Here is a 14984-nt window from a genome sequence, read left to right as displayed (position 1 = left end):
CCCTAGCCTGGTCCCCGCGCGCCTGGTCCTCCCTTTGTCGCCAAGCAGCACCATGGCCACGCCCTTCCTCCAACGAGCCCTCCGCGCTGCCTCCAACAGAGTCCCGCGAGCCCTCCGCGTCGCCTCCAGCGGATGCACTAGAGGAGCCTACCGGATCCAGGGAAGAGAAGGCAGGGGCGCCAGGGAAGGAGCCGACCGGCCGGATCCAGGGAAGAGAAGGCAAGAGCTCCTCCGGCCGTGCCCCTCCTCCCCAGGCATAGCGCCTCCAGCACCCCCTCTGGATCTGCGCGCAAGTGCAGACGATGCCGGAGGAGCCGCTCCCGCAGGGGCACGCTTCGCAGCGACGTCGCCAGGGATGTGAGCTGCTCGCTAGGGATCCACACAGGCTCGCCGAGGGAGCAGATCCGCTCGGCGGGATCCACTTTTGCAGGGGCACCAGGTCGCCTACCCCTGCTCCCTCCGATGGCGGCCGGGCGGATCCGGGCTCCACGACGGCAGTCGTGCCTCCACCGACCTCCATCGGTCCCACCCCTGTGCCGGGGCCTGGCGTCGGTTGCTCCTCCCTCTCTCTCTGCAGTGTTTTGCGTCGCCGAAAACGACGACGCTTTTTTGCCTTCCCACTCGGTTCCTACGCAAAATGGGTGCCGTCTTTGCGTCCTCCGTTGGAGCCTAATTTTAGGATGCAAAATACTGTGCACGAGGTATTTTGGGTATAGGTCCCATTTGCCTTCACCGTTGGAGACAATCTTAGTGGTAGAGATTTGAGGCGACGGACCGGGACGACGACGCCGAGAAAGGAAGGGAGGGTGGGTAGCGGGCAGGTATGCGTGGGTACGTAGGCGGGTAGGCGTGGAGTACGGTGAGAAAAAAATCCAACGCAAGACGTCGGCGAGACATAAACATGCTGTTCCATGTAAAGAGTTTCCGATCAGCTTTTGACTGGGTCCACTTGTCTGATCAGGTGGGAGATTGGTGGTTATAAAATATCTGGATGATAATATATTTTCAATTTCTTCGCTTATTTATGGTATAGAATAGATTAGTTATCACGGAGAGTCAAACTCAGGCCTATTGGATGCTACTCAGGTGCTCTAACCACTGAGCTAGAGACCCTTTGTTGTAAAATGGTGATTTTACTCCTCACTTTACACATTTAAGTTTCTAATCTAACAGAAAAGCATATAGGTGACGGAATTTAGTTTTTGGGCCTTATAGGTAAGTTCAAAGAAAAAAGAGCCACGAAAGAAAGCTGGACTTATTTTTTGGGGCCTCATAGGTAATTTTCTCAGTACATAAAGGAAGGGCCTTTGGTTTTTGTTAAAACTGCTTTTAAGGTCTATTTAGTTTAGGGTGGCTGAAGTTTAGTCATCCCCACTTTAGTCACTTTTTTATCAAATAAGTGACTAAAAAGTGACTACACTGTTTGTTCGCAGGCTTGAACTACTTTAACAGTGCTTTTCAGCAAACGAACAGTATTTTTCTCACAACAAATCAACATAAACATCAACATAAGCTATATTTCAGCGAAACAAACAGGGTGCACAAAAAAAAGACACCCGGCCCCTCGTTACTACGGCAGCAACAAAGATCCAGGCATTTAATAAGGGTCTTTTAGCTTTTTTTAATAACTTTAATCCCTTTTAGTCACCTGAAGCAAGCAACCTATAACTAAGGCTCCGTTTAGATCAATTTTTTTTGATTTTGGCTACTGTAGCACTTTCGTTTGTATTTGGTAATTAGTGTCTAATTATGGACTAATTAGGTTCAAAAGTTTCGTCTCGCGATTTCTCACCCAACTGTGCAATTAGTTTTTTTTTCGTCTACATTTAGTACTCCATGCATGTGCCGCAAGATTCGATGTGATGGGTACTATACAAAAAAAAATTTGGCAACTAAACGGGGCCTAAGGTTTAGTCCCAAACAAACCAAGTAGGCCCTTAATCGTCTTAATAAAAATTGCTTCTTGAATTCTTGTAGTCTGGCACTGACTGCTGGGCCAACGCTCGCAGTTGCCAAGAGCCCAAGACCCAAGCGTTCCCCTTTCCCACTTCCCAGTTCCCAACCCCCAGAATTCGAATCGACCGATGTCGTCGTCGCCTTCCTCTCCACCTTCCAGAAGTTTCTAGACCTAAGGAACCGACCAGTGTGCAAGCCATTGTTCAAACTCTGCTTGCTAGTCAGGAATGGCTAGAGATGGGTGGCGTGCGGCGAGTCGCCAAGGGAGTGCGGCCCCATGAACTAGGCGCCGGCGGCTAGCTTTAGCTGCTCCTTGCTCCCCGCTCAACTCCACCCCTCCTCCAATTCCAAGCTCGAAAGGTAAAATAAGTTGTGATCGTCAAAGATTTGGAGGTAGTTGTGTGTGACGGAGCGTGGAATCCACCTTTCTTGATTATTCTCTTTCGTCTACTTCTCCCCAGCTCCGGTGCTCTCCACCTGTTCGACGCAATGCCGCAGGAAGAAGTAAAGGTCTACCACCGGTGCAAGATCAAGAAGGCGCGTGATGTGGGCTTCGACGTACTTCCGGATGAGTCTCTGCAGCACGTGCTCTCGTTTCTGCCGGCGCGGGAGGCCGTGCAGACCTGTGTGCTCGCGCGCCGCTGGCGCCACCTCTGGAGGTCTGTACCTGCGCTGCGCATCACCTCTGGACCCTGTTGGGAATGGATCACTCAGCAAGAGTTCGACGATCTGAACACCTTTGTGACCAATCTGCTGCGCGAACGGGACCTCAACGCACCACTGGATGTCTGTGAGCTCATTATCAATCCGTTTGAAAACGTTGTCAAGGAAACAGAGATCTCGAAGATAAGGACATGGATCCAACAGGCTCTGCTGTGTAAAGCTCAGACTCTCAGGATACTATTCGATGAGCCTGATTACTCTAGCTTGATGCTGTGGCACCTGCACCTTGTCTCCCATTACTTGACGACGCTAGAGCTTAAATGTGTGTGGTTAGGAAATGACTTTCTTGATTTTTCAAGCTGCCTGACTCTGAAGAATCTACGGATGAACCTTTGCTACATTTGGTCAGAGAAAATATCATCACAGTCCCTTAAACTGCTGACAATCATTCACTGTTGGTTTCGAGATCACAAACGGACTCGGATTTCTGCTCCAAATCTTGTTTGGCTGGAACTAAGTAATAATCATCGTAAGACTCCTATCCTTGAAAGCATGCCATCATTAGTGAAGGCATTTGTTAGACTCCGTGATTGCTTGGATCATTGTGGTAAAGAAGAATTTGGGGGCTTGTGTTCTAAGAATGACTGCATTAACTGTGTTCATAATAGTGAGAAACACCAAGGTTGTGTTCTTCTGAACGGTTTATCACAGGCTGAAAGATTGGAGCTGGTAGCTGGACCTGGCACGGTATATTTGTACCAACTTCCCTTTATACTTTTCTCTGATCACCTGTTTCCATTGCGACATTTGTATTGTTCTTTGGCATACACTGTCATTTATGTGTGAGGTCACTAATTTGATGTTTTAGAAATCATGTTTCCGCGAGAAAGAAATTTCTCATAAACTGTATTTTGCCCCTTTTCAGCATTAGCTAACTTCTGAAATCATAATTTGTACTAAATTTGATCTTCAATAGTAAAAAAAAAAAGCCAGAACTTGCTGCACTAAAAATAAAGTCCTCTCAGTACCTTCAGGTGTGGTCTGGAGGTGTCATGCAATCTAGGTTTGGTTATGCTGAGATAGATTTTGCTCAGCCCATTTCTATCATAGGAGTAAACCACAATGTCTGCAGGGAAGTTTGGGTTTTTCTCCTTTTAGTGGAAATAAACTGCTACTACCTTGATACACATCAGTGCTGTGCAGTTGTATTGGTATTGGGTATATGCTACCTCAGGCAAGTGTTGTTTCACAATAAATGTGAATTTAATCAAAGTTGAAACTTTACTGTGCATGTATTATAGAAAAGCACTTAGGGATAGATGTAAAGTATGACAATAATAAACCTCTCCTGATGCTGTGGCCATAGTTTTGTTTTTCACTTAAGTTCTTACATTGAACTATTCCTACTTGCAACTTGTCCAGTTTATTTTCAAAAGGGATTTGATGTGGCACCCTACATTTAGCAAGTTGAAGACCTTGCTACTCAATGAGTGGTGTGTGTCTCTTGATTTCTGCGCATTAATATGCTTTCTTCGACATACGCCTGTTCTAGAGAAGCTCACTCTTCAACTTTGTCAGGTATATGTTAAATAAATCTCATTGTCATATTGTCTTATCATGCATGTTGATTGATTTTGGGTAAATATTGTATTTGATACAGGCTCCTGACAATTGGGTGAAACCAAGGGGAAAATATGTTCCATCCAAAGAGCCATTTGCATCTAAGAAACTTAGAATAATTGAAGTTAAGTGTGAAAAGTTTGATGTGAGAGTTCACCAGATTTCAAGGATTCTGAGCATCTACAACACATATCTTGAGAAGGTCACTATTGAGTGTTCTGAGAGGTGTTCTGAATGTAAGTTGGCAATTTCCACCTTTTTGGCTTCTTTTATTTTATTCCCACGCATTCATAAAAACAAATGTCATGTCAGGCTTCAACTGCTAGGCTGTGCTAATTGTGACAGCTAGGATGTGCTGGAGGCCATCATAGCTTACAGCTAGGCTTTTTTGTCCCTTGGTTAGGCTGTTTTATTTAAGTTCGGCTGATCTGGTCTTGGATTGTTTCAGCTTGTTCTCTCTCACAGAACACTATTGAATCAGCCGAACACCCCCTTAATCGTTTTGTCAGCTAAAAGAATAGTTTGTTCTCCATTAGCTACATTTATTAGGAGCAGCCAATTAATGGTAATGGCAATTTCATTGGTTTTATAAAGCAAAAATAAGTCTATTCTTTCATCAATTTCTCTCCTTCCCAACCACATCCATGGACACACAAACTCCCTGGTGTCATGGTCAAGTTACTTGGAATATGGCTGGGCAGAGAACAGCTGCTGCTGTCTATGATCTCAGTTCCAGAGATGTAACATTAAGCAATGCATTAACACACAAATTCATTACAGTTACAAACTTTCATATTGCAGAGCCCAGAGGGTAGTTATATTTTTATATGTTTCTGCCCAGTATTACTCAAGTAATCAATTCAAATGTAGCATTGACAATGGTGTAGTTCACAGCTTAAAATACTACGCTGCTAACTATCCCCACATTTTTTAAAAGATTTCTCACACCTTTATGGTGGTTTGTACATACAAACATAGATGGTGCTCTCACCCACTTACTTTCTGGCTTTGCCCAAGTAGTGGTCATGTTGATTACTGTGTTAGGAAGTTGTCATTAATTTAAGTTTCATGGTTGTACTGAAAAATGATGTGGAATCTTACAGATCTCTCACCCTCGCTCGAATACAGGATGTGGTGGATGTGTTAGATTTTTTAAATGTTATTCTATTGTTTAGAGTTTCATATATCAGAAAAAAAGGAGAGCCAGAGTGCTACTTGAAACAATGTTTGAAAGGAAAAAAAATGAACTTATCCAGTTTCACAACAATTTCATCAAATTGCATATTGGTCGTGATGCTTCTAAGTTTATGGCCTTATTGTGGAATTTACCTTTCTATTCCTCTCCATGTTCGTGTAGGTTACAGCTTCCAGAAAAATGATGATCTACTCTGGTGATTTATCTGCTTCGCCTATGCAGTTTCTTGACCGTTGAGATTTGCTAGACTGAAGAGTGCATCAATGTTTGCTCTCCTATCCACTTGGATCTTATGTGAACCTGCTTCGTGTTTAGCAATTGACCTTAGAGATAGCAGCGTAGTGTATTGACATTTCTTTGGCACTTGCTCCAAGATTGCTTTATGCTTGTAATAAGTCGTAAGTTGTGTTCTTCAACTTCTAAGGATGGATGTGCTGCTGTCCATGATTTTCTGTATTAGCTGGGCCTGGTATCTTGTTCAGTTTCAGAATCTCCTTTCCTTCTATGAAAGTCTTGTACTGTGTTAGGAAGTAAGTCTTGTTCCTACTGCCTACTGCTCTCAATCAGAGCCTGTTTGGCAAAAGCTAGTTCATCTACAAGTTTGCACCGTGCCACCGTGTAGTGTGATCATCGCCTTGCAGGAACTAAGGACTCAATTCTCAGCAGACAATTCTCGAACTGCCAACAAGGGGACAAGCAGAAGATTTGTTTATTTTTTTAGCAAGAGATCTTCGAGACCAAAGCAGCAGGTTAGCTTTGCCATCACCAAATCTTATTTGCTGGTATGCATAGGAAATAACCGTGCCTCGGGTGATTGAAGTCTACTGTGTGATTTTTATAGACAAACAGGTGCTGTCTAGGTTACCACGTGACATGCGTGTGTCGTTAGGCCAGTCTTAACGGAAAGTTTTATGTACCAGTTTTCCAAGACTCCACGTGTTGGAAATCGTGGAGATGAGTTTCATCCATTTCATCCCATGAAACTTTCATCATCTCTCTTCTTAAGGGTCAAGAAATGGAAGGTGCATTATTGTGTTATTCCGCCATGCAAAGCAAATTAATTAGAGCTGTCAATTTGTTGATCACACTGAGGTAGCATAGGCGCATGCGTGAAGCACAAACCTGAGTTAGGCTAGTGAAAGTGATTGCATTCACACGGATCAAGGCAACGTTTTGTTCATCAGAGATCCATTCGACGATGACCTATGTCGTCACTGTGGAAGAGAGATGATATGTTACCTTGGGAAATAGAACATGTACTGACATCTGAAAATGGATTTGAAGTGCATGTACGTAATGTAAGCAAGGAGGGCCTACTGTTAGAATCGTGGGTGTACCTTTCTGTGTAACCGTAGATCCGGGTAAGCCTCCTCGCCCTTTCCCTTTGCGGCGTAGCAGCAGAGTAGACACCGGTGTCGAGGCAGCTCCGGCTCGGTGGCGAGGTCCAGTGGTGATCCCGTGGCCTGCAGAGGCGGCGGCGGTGTGGTGGAGCTTCCCATCGCTGGCAGCACTACTTTGATCGGTTTAGGTTTACTGTGGGTGGGATGGCGGCGGCTCCGTTGAACCTCGTAACTTGAGCCCTGATCCCCACCTTACCTTTTATATGTGCTGTGCGATATGGGCCCACCAACCGTATTAAGGTTGGGCTCCCCTGATCAGGGAGCAAAGACAAGGGCCCTGGTGGAGATCAACTAACATTCTCCCCCTTGATCTCACTATCATCTTTCAATTTCATATCATTTATTTTTGTTCACTCTATTACAGATTAGCACATAGAGCATGTCTCATCGTCACGGTCCATTGCCGATAGATTTAACAGTTACAACACACTACTCTGTTCTGAAATAGATACTTATCTTTGGGCCTTCTTTTGTCTAGGAATTTTAGGCTTTCCCTTAAACCCATGTTAGCTACATGTTCTCTGAACACGTTGGGTGGTAAACCTTTTATAAGCGGATCCGCGAACATCTTTTCTGTACTTACATGCTCAAGACTTATGACTTGATCCCGGACTTTATCTTTCACAACATAATACTCTATATCAATGTGTTTGGCAGCACCACTTGACTTATGTTGTGAGCATACTGTACTGCCGAATTATCATCGCAATATAACTTAAGTGGTCTATAGATGTCGTCAACCACCTTTAAACCGGGTATGAACTTCTTTAGCTAGTTCACCTGCCCTGTTGCCTCATATCACGCTACAAATTGTCATACATTGTGGACGATGTAGTGATGGTTTGCATTTGAGCTTTTCCATGAAATAGCTCCCCTTTTCGAGAGTGAATATTATCCCATCATGGATTTTCTATCATCTCTCGCATAATCAGAATCTGAATTTCCCACTATGTGGAGTGAATCAGATCTTCTATACATCATCATGAGGCCTTTCGTTCCTTGCAAATAATGCAAGACTTTCTTTACTAATTTTATTGTTCTGTTTCAGAATTGCTCTGGAATCTGCCAAGTAACCCGGTAATAAATGCCAAGTCAGGGCGCGTACATACTTGAGCATATTGTAAGCTTCCGACAGCTGAAGCATATGGAACCACTTTTATTTGACTAAGCTCATATTGGTTCCTAGGGCATTGAAAATCCCCATATCTGTCGCCCTTGACTATAGGAGCAGGTGAGGGACTACATTTGTGCATACTGAATTTCTTTAAGATTCTTTCTATGTATGCCTTTTGTGATAGTCCTAATACCCCTTTTCTTCTATCTCGGTGAATCTCGATCCCTAGAACGAACGAGGCTTCACCAAGATCTTTAATATCAAATTTTGAGGACAAAAACTTCTTTGTCTCCAGTTGTAGACTGACATCACTACTAGCAAGTAAGATATCATCCACATACAGGACAAGGAAGATAAACTTCCCATTCTTAAACTTTGTATAGACACAATTGTCCTCTACATTCTCTTTAAAACCCAAAATTCTTTATTTGCTGATCAAACTTTAAGTACCACTGTCTTGAAGCTTGTTTTAATCTATAAATGGATTTCTTTAGGTGGCATCACATTCGTTCTTTTCCTTCCATGACAAAACCTTTCGATTGTGCCATGTAAACATTTTCCTCCAAGTCCCCGTTGAGGAATGCCGTCTTTACATCTATCTGATATAATTCTAAATCGTAATGTGCCACTAATGCCATTTTGATTCTGAAGGAAACTTTACATGAGACTGGAGAAAAGGTCTCATTGTGATCAATCCCTTCTCTTTGCATAAAGCCTTTTGCCACAAGTCACGCTTTATATGTCTCTATATTCCTTTGAGAGTAAGTTTTGTTATATAGACCCATTTACAGCCTACTGTTTTGGTTCCTTTAGGAATTATTTCCAAGTCCCAAACTTTATTGGCATTCAATTATTTCATTTTATCTTTCATGGCCTCAAGCCACTTTGATAAATGATCACTTCTCATGGCTTCTTCAAATGAGGTGGGATCATTCTCTATTTGAAATTCATCAGTGTTGTACACTTCATAATCGGTAGGAATAACTGATTTTCTAACTCTTTGAGACCTTCTAGGGGCCTTCACATTTGGCACAACTTCTGTTTGAGGCTATTGTTGCTCCCCCTCATGTGTGGCAATATGTTCTATAGGATCCTAAAGAACAGGTTCCTCATCGTCATTCATTGTTGCTACAGGTGGGATAACAATAGGTATTGACACCACAGTATCTAGCACTGTCGGTGCAGCTACAGCAGGTAGTGAGAAAAATAGCTCATGAATCATTGGAGTGGGCGTTTACACCCGCTTCACTTCAAGGTCAATTTCTCTAGCTACCATGCTCCCCCTCATCAATTCGTCCTCTAGGAAGACAGCGTGTCTCGTTTCCATAAACTTTGTATGTCTCTCTGGACAGTAGAAAACAAAAACCTTTTGACTTTTCTGGGTAGCCAAACAAATGGCAACTTACTGTTTTAGGATCTAACTTCCCAATGTTTGGGTTAAATACTTTAGCCACAGTAGGGCTCCCCCACACACATGCAAGTGGTTTAGTGAGGGTACTCTTTCTGTCCACAACTCATACAGTGTTTTGGGCACCGATTTTCTTGATACTCTATTGAGAATGTGAATGGCGGTTTTAACGCCTCCATTCATAGGCTCAACTATAAGGTGGAGTAACTTATCATACTGCGCACCATATCCATTCATTGTACGATTGCGTCTTTCAGCTACTCCATTCTGCTGAGGTTCGCCCGGTATAGAATACTGGGCTACTTTGCCATTCTCCTGTAAGAACCCTGCATAAGGTCCAAGAACTTGGCCATATGGGGTATGCCGACCGTAGTACTCCCCCACGGTCAGACCTGACTATCTTTATCTTTAAATTACATTGGATTTCAACTTTTGCCTTAAATATCTATATTTATCCAATGCTTCTGTTCTTTCTTTGATTGGATAAATATAGACATAACAGGAGTAATCATCTGTGAATGTTATAAACGAATCATTACCATCCACACTCTTTACAGGAAACTGACCACAGATGTCTGTGTGAATAATCTATAAAATTCTTGTGCTTCGTTTGTCATCTTTCTTACTTTTCTTTATATACTTTCCTTTTATGCATTCTCTGCATTGTTTTAAATCTAAGAGTTCTAATGGAGGAAGAATATCATTCTTAACTTGTCTTTCTATTCTCCCCCTCGAAATATGGCCTAAACGATAGTGCCATAATTTTGACGACGCATCGTGAGCTCTCTTATGCCACCATTTCTAGAGTGACTCTCTATTACCAGCTACTTTATGAGCTGGGTAGCATATGTCTTTGAAGAGCTAGTGAACTGACTCTTTATTCTATCGAGGTATTCGGTGACCGTGTCACACACTGGGATTTAGCCCACAATTGCAGGCTCAATCGTGTTCTTTATCACAGTCAAACATTTCTTGTTGGCAGTGACCCACTTCCTATGCTCAAAGTCATAGGACATCTTTTGGGATTCAAAATCCCTTTCTTTAGTTGCCTAATCGGCATCATTCTCTTTTGTCTTCCTCACCGGTGCCACAGAATCAGTGGGACACGGTGAGGTGACTATCCAGTCCATCTCCGCCAAGATGAAAACCAGGTCAAACCTTTTCTTAACATATAAATAACATCATTTGCATGCCTTGATTCCAACGTTGGTCAAAATCAAAACATACAACTATTTTTATACACTAATTCTACATCAGCGTTGGGCAGAAATAGAATTAATGAATAAAACATTAACTTTCACGACTTTCTTACACACTAATTCTACATCACCGTTGGGCAGAAATAAAATTAATGCATAAATCATTAAAATTTACAACTGTTCTTACACACTAATTCTACATCACCGTTGGGCAGAAATAGAATTAATGCATAAATCATTAAAATTACGATATTGTTATTAACAACGTTGGTCAGAAAATAACAATATCATAATCATGTCAAAATCTCTTTTCCCAATTAAATACCACATTGGTTCAAAAAAACTAGAGAATCAACAATTTCTTTAGCAGCGGAATAACTTTCTTTTTCTCCAATTAAATATCACGTTGGTACAAATTAACTGGAGAATAAACAATTTATCTTTAGCAGCAGAAAAATAATTCAATTTCTTGAATTTTACCCACCGGGAAAAATTACTTTTTCTATTTTCTTTAAGCCATTAATCAATTTCCTGGAAAAAGGAAAACAAAAAATTGAAACATTTCTTACTTTGCATTCAGCCCAGCCGAGAAAACAGCCCGACCCATCTCCCTTGACGCGTGCGCTGGGGCTCCCAGGCCGCAACCTGGGCCTGGGCCACCAAAGCTGCGCGGCCGCGCGCGCCCGCCTGGGCCGATCGCTGGCCCGCTCGATCTGAGCCGTCCGATGGAGATTGACGGCTGCGCGTCGATTTCGCGCGAACAAAAACCCTAGGTCATTTGCTCCTTTGCTCTCTCTCTTTTCGCTCTCTCTGTCGCCGCTCTCCTCTTTCTTTCTCTCTCAGCCGCAGCGAGGTACCGAGCGACGCAACGAGCGATAGTGAGCGAAGGCGGTGGAGCGAGGCGGTCATGGCGCCATCGCCGGCCCCCTCGATGACGCGCGTGCTGCCCAACAGGTGAGCACGCCGCCGTCGAGCGGCCTGGCCACGGCGCACCCTTGGCCGAGCCCGGTGAGCAGCTGCCCCCCGGCTCGGCCCTTCTTCTCCCACGATGGCGAAGGGTTTTCCCGACGCACGATGAGGTAGGTCCGTTCCCCCTTTCCCCTTCTCCAATTTGGTTCTTGTTTCCTTCTCTTTTCCGAACTAAAGGTGGGGATTAGGGTTAGGGTTAGGGTTTCTTTTCTAATTCAATTCGAGAGATTCGGTTTTTTCTCTTCTTTTGATTTCTTTTCCTTTTGGAGTTCATCCGAATCGGGATCTAGGGTTAGGGTTCGGGTTCCGACCCCTGTTCTTCTTCTTTCTTTGGATTTCCTTTCTTTTCTTTGATTTCTTTTATTTTTGGAGTTCATCCGAATCGGTCTCTTCCCCTTCTTCCCCCTTCCCCTTCTTCTTTTGGGATTAACCCAATTTGGGACGGGGTTAAAAATTAGGGTTACAGGATTTGCACTTTTCTTTTGATTTCTTTTTATGGTTTTGATTCTGATTGGGATGAGGATGGGTTAGTTCATCTGAATTGGGTTCACTGTTGTTCTTCCCCATGGTTAGGGTTTGGCTTCGTGAGCCGAGGGCCCTTCCGCTTCACCCAGTTAGGGTTAAGGTTTGGGAACCACTGTACTTCTTTCCTTAGATCCGAACTGGATTTGTTCTGTTCTTGCCGTGCGCCGGTGAGAACGGCGGTGCAGCATCTTTTCCCCCCACGCGGTGGCGGTGGTGACCGGTAGATAGTAACGTCTGCCACCTCGGTCTCTCTCTCTTTGCTTTTACCCGGTTAGGGTTAGGGTTACACACTGGTAACCTGGCTCTGGTACCAATGTTAGAATCGTGGGTGTACCTTTCTGTGTAACCATAGATCCGGGTAAGCCTCCTCGCCCTTTCCCTTTGCGGCGTAGCAGCAGAGTAGATGTCGTTGTCGAGGCAGCTCCGGCTCGGTGGCGAGGTCCAGTGGTGGTCCCATGGCCTGCAGAGGCGGCGGCAGTGTGGTGGAGCTTCCCGTTGCTGGCAGCACTACTTTGATCAGTTTAGGTTTATTGTGGGTGGGATGGCGGCGGCTCCGTTGAACCTCGTAACCCAAGCCCTGATCCCCACCTTACCTTTTATATGTGCTGTGCGACAGGGGCCCACCAACCGTGTTAGGGTTGGGCTCCCCCGATCAGGGAGCAAAGACAAGGGCCGGTGGAGATCAACTAACACCTACCACTCACAGTCTCGCTGATTGAATTCCCACATAAGAAGACTAGCAAACATCACTTTGCCTGTTTGCCTTAACCACATTCTGTTAGCTAATACTTCCGTCACAAAATAAGTGCACATTTTACTTAGGGAAGTACTAGCACCCAGACGCGGCTGTTGCACGCCCGTGACGCTTCCTACGCCCACAGCCACGCAACGCTCTATCCCACCGCTTCCCACACGCATGCACGATGCCCCAGCAGCTACAGCAGGCGGCTATGGCTCGTGAGTCATGTTGCAACATGTACAACATCCGATCTATTTTTTAAACATCCAGATGAAACTTTTGCAACATGCGTATGAAGAAAGATGAAACAGTTGCGAAAACACCTAAAAATACTTGAAAAGCCATTGCAAAACATATGCAACATACTAACAAAAACACTTGCCAACATACATGTGTAACATATGCAACATCCCAAATAAAAAACACTTGCAACATACGTTTGAAAAATGGATGAAACATTTGAAACAAACGCTTGCAACATACAAGTATAGCCATTGCAACGTATGCAATATCCTAATCTACTTCTGCAACATCTATACGAAACACTTGCAACACACCTCTGAAACATCTACAACAATTGAAACATATGTGTGCAACATAGGAGGGAGAGAACGAGGCCGGTTGATTCCGGCCATCAGGGTGGGAGCCGACGGCATGTGAGCACCACTAGCACCGGCTGCGCTCGTGGGTGCCCCTTTGCTCGGCTGGAGATGACCTAAGGCGCCTCGGCACCTGTGCCCAACCGCCATCGGCAAGGGCAGCGGCGGTAGCCCGTGGCGGCGACGTATCTTGACAGCGCTGGGTTGCGGAAGAGGCTGGGAAGGCACTACATGAACTGAGGGAGGAGATGGCATGGTCGGCTTGGGTGGAGAAAGGAAGCAACAGTGGCGCGCACGGGACTCTGCTGCTGCCAGCAGACACGAGAGAGAGCCCTGGAGATGGGGAGGACGAGACAAAGCGGAGAGATAGAGAGACGGGTGAGGCAGAGTGGAAGCCACGTTCGAACCGACGCGATCGAACGGACGCCCACGTTCGAGTATTTCCATTTAACTTGTCGAGAAGTTAAACTTTAAATTAAAATATATATATATACACACACAAAAATAGCACTCGCTCCGTTCGAAAGTATAAGTCGTTTTGACTTTTTTTCGGTACATCAACTTTTGGAACGAATGGAATATTATTCATGATGTGTAATAAGCATAATTTTATATAGAAATTGTAGAACGTACTTTCATTTTAAACTTATTTGGAGATATAAATATTAATACTATTTTTTATATATAATTAGTTAAATTTTAAAAAGTTAACTTTTCGAGAAACGTATTTTTTTTGTTTATTTTAGGATCAAGGGAGCAGGAGTAATGATCCTGCCTTCGCTCGATGCGTCATTTTATGATGTGTATTTTCATATTAAGAGTTCTTAAAAGAACTCAACTCAAAGCCCAACCGTCAAAAGGATGCTACAATGTTCGAAATTCTCAACTTAACACGCCCCCTTACTTCCTTCGTGACCTCCCACTACTTCATCTACCGAAATGATTAGGCAGATCTCCTTTTTTCTAGCATTAAACCTGCTCATGATCCTTAGGCTATAGAGCATGGAGCAGACAGAGAGATGAAAGGACCACCTTCTCCTGCTTGCTTGATCGGAATCTATTTACATTTAGAATAGCTGAACTTCTTAAGAGCTACACTTAGTAGTTGAAACTCGGAGAGACAGAGAGAGTCCTCTCTCATACTTGCCAATTCCCTTGCTGATCAGCAAGGGAATTGGCAGGAACCAACCTTAGTTGCCCCTCAGTAGAGTGAGTCTACTTAGCGAACTGGCAGGACGCAGAGATCGATTGATCAATATGCATATCGAGAGTTGATGGTTGACCACCGCCCCCCTTGTCCTGTCCTGGGGGCTCCCCGGCCGGGGAGGCAAGGGGATTGCTATCGTCACCCTTTCTCCCGGTGTATGTGAAAGAGAAAAAGTGACGAACTTTTTTTCTTTTCGGTTGGTTGGTCCAAAGAACAAGAGTCAGCTTCCTTAAGTCCGTTCTTCCTCAGTAGCTCAGTGGTAGAGCGGTCGGCTGTTAACTGACTGGTCGTAGGTTTGAATCCTACTTGGGGAGATTTGATTCATTTTGAATTCGAATTGATAGTTATAGCTTTTCTGACTAGCGACCCCTGTCCTTCTCCTTTTTCTTT

The 14984-nt window shown here is 44.2% G+C and overlaps 1 protein-coding gene and 1 non-coding gene across 2 annotated transcripts; both read left to right on the top strand.

The window, feature by feature from the left end:
- Positions 1-2008: 2008 nt before the first annotated feature.
- LOC136490054 (F-box/FBD/LRR-repeat protein At5g22700-like) lies at positions 2009-6040 on the top strand. Its single transcript, XM_066486549.1, has 5 exons — positions 2009-2316; positions 2418-3366; positions 4042-4197; positions 4280-4475; positions 5597-6040. Exons 2-5 carry the CDS (start codon positions 2446-2448, stop codon positions 5632-5634), a joined length of 1311 nt encoding a protein of 436 aa, XP_066342646.1. The 5' UTR covers positions 2009-2316; positions 2418-2445; the 3' UTR covers positions 5635-6040.
- An 8796-nt stretch (positions 6041-14836) lies between these two features.
- TRNAN-GUU (transfer RNA asparagine (anticodon GUU)) lies at positions 14837-14908 on the top strand. The gene has a single exon. It is a non-coding gene; the product is annotated as a tRNA-Asn (tRNA).
- Positions 14909-14984: the final 76 nt, after the last annotated feature.

Source organism: Miscanthus floridulus, chromosome 10, assembly GCF_019320115.1.
Source record: "Miscanthus floridulus cultivar M001 chromosome 10, ASM1932011v1, whole genome shotgun sequence".
Taxonomy (NCBI): domain Eukaryota; kingdom Viridiplantae; phylum Streptophyta; class Magnoliopsida; order Poales; family Poaceae; genus Miscanthus; species Miscanthus floridulus.
This window is presented reverse-complemented; position numbering and strand designations above follow the sequence as displayed.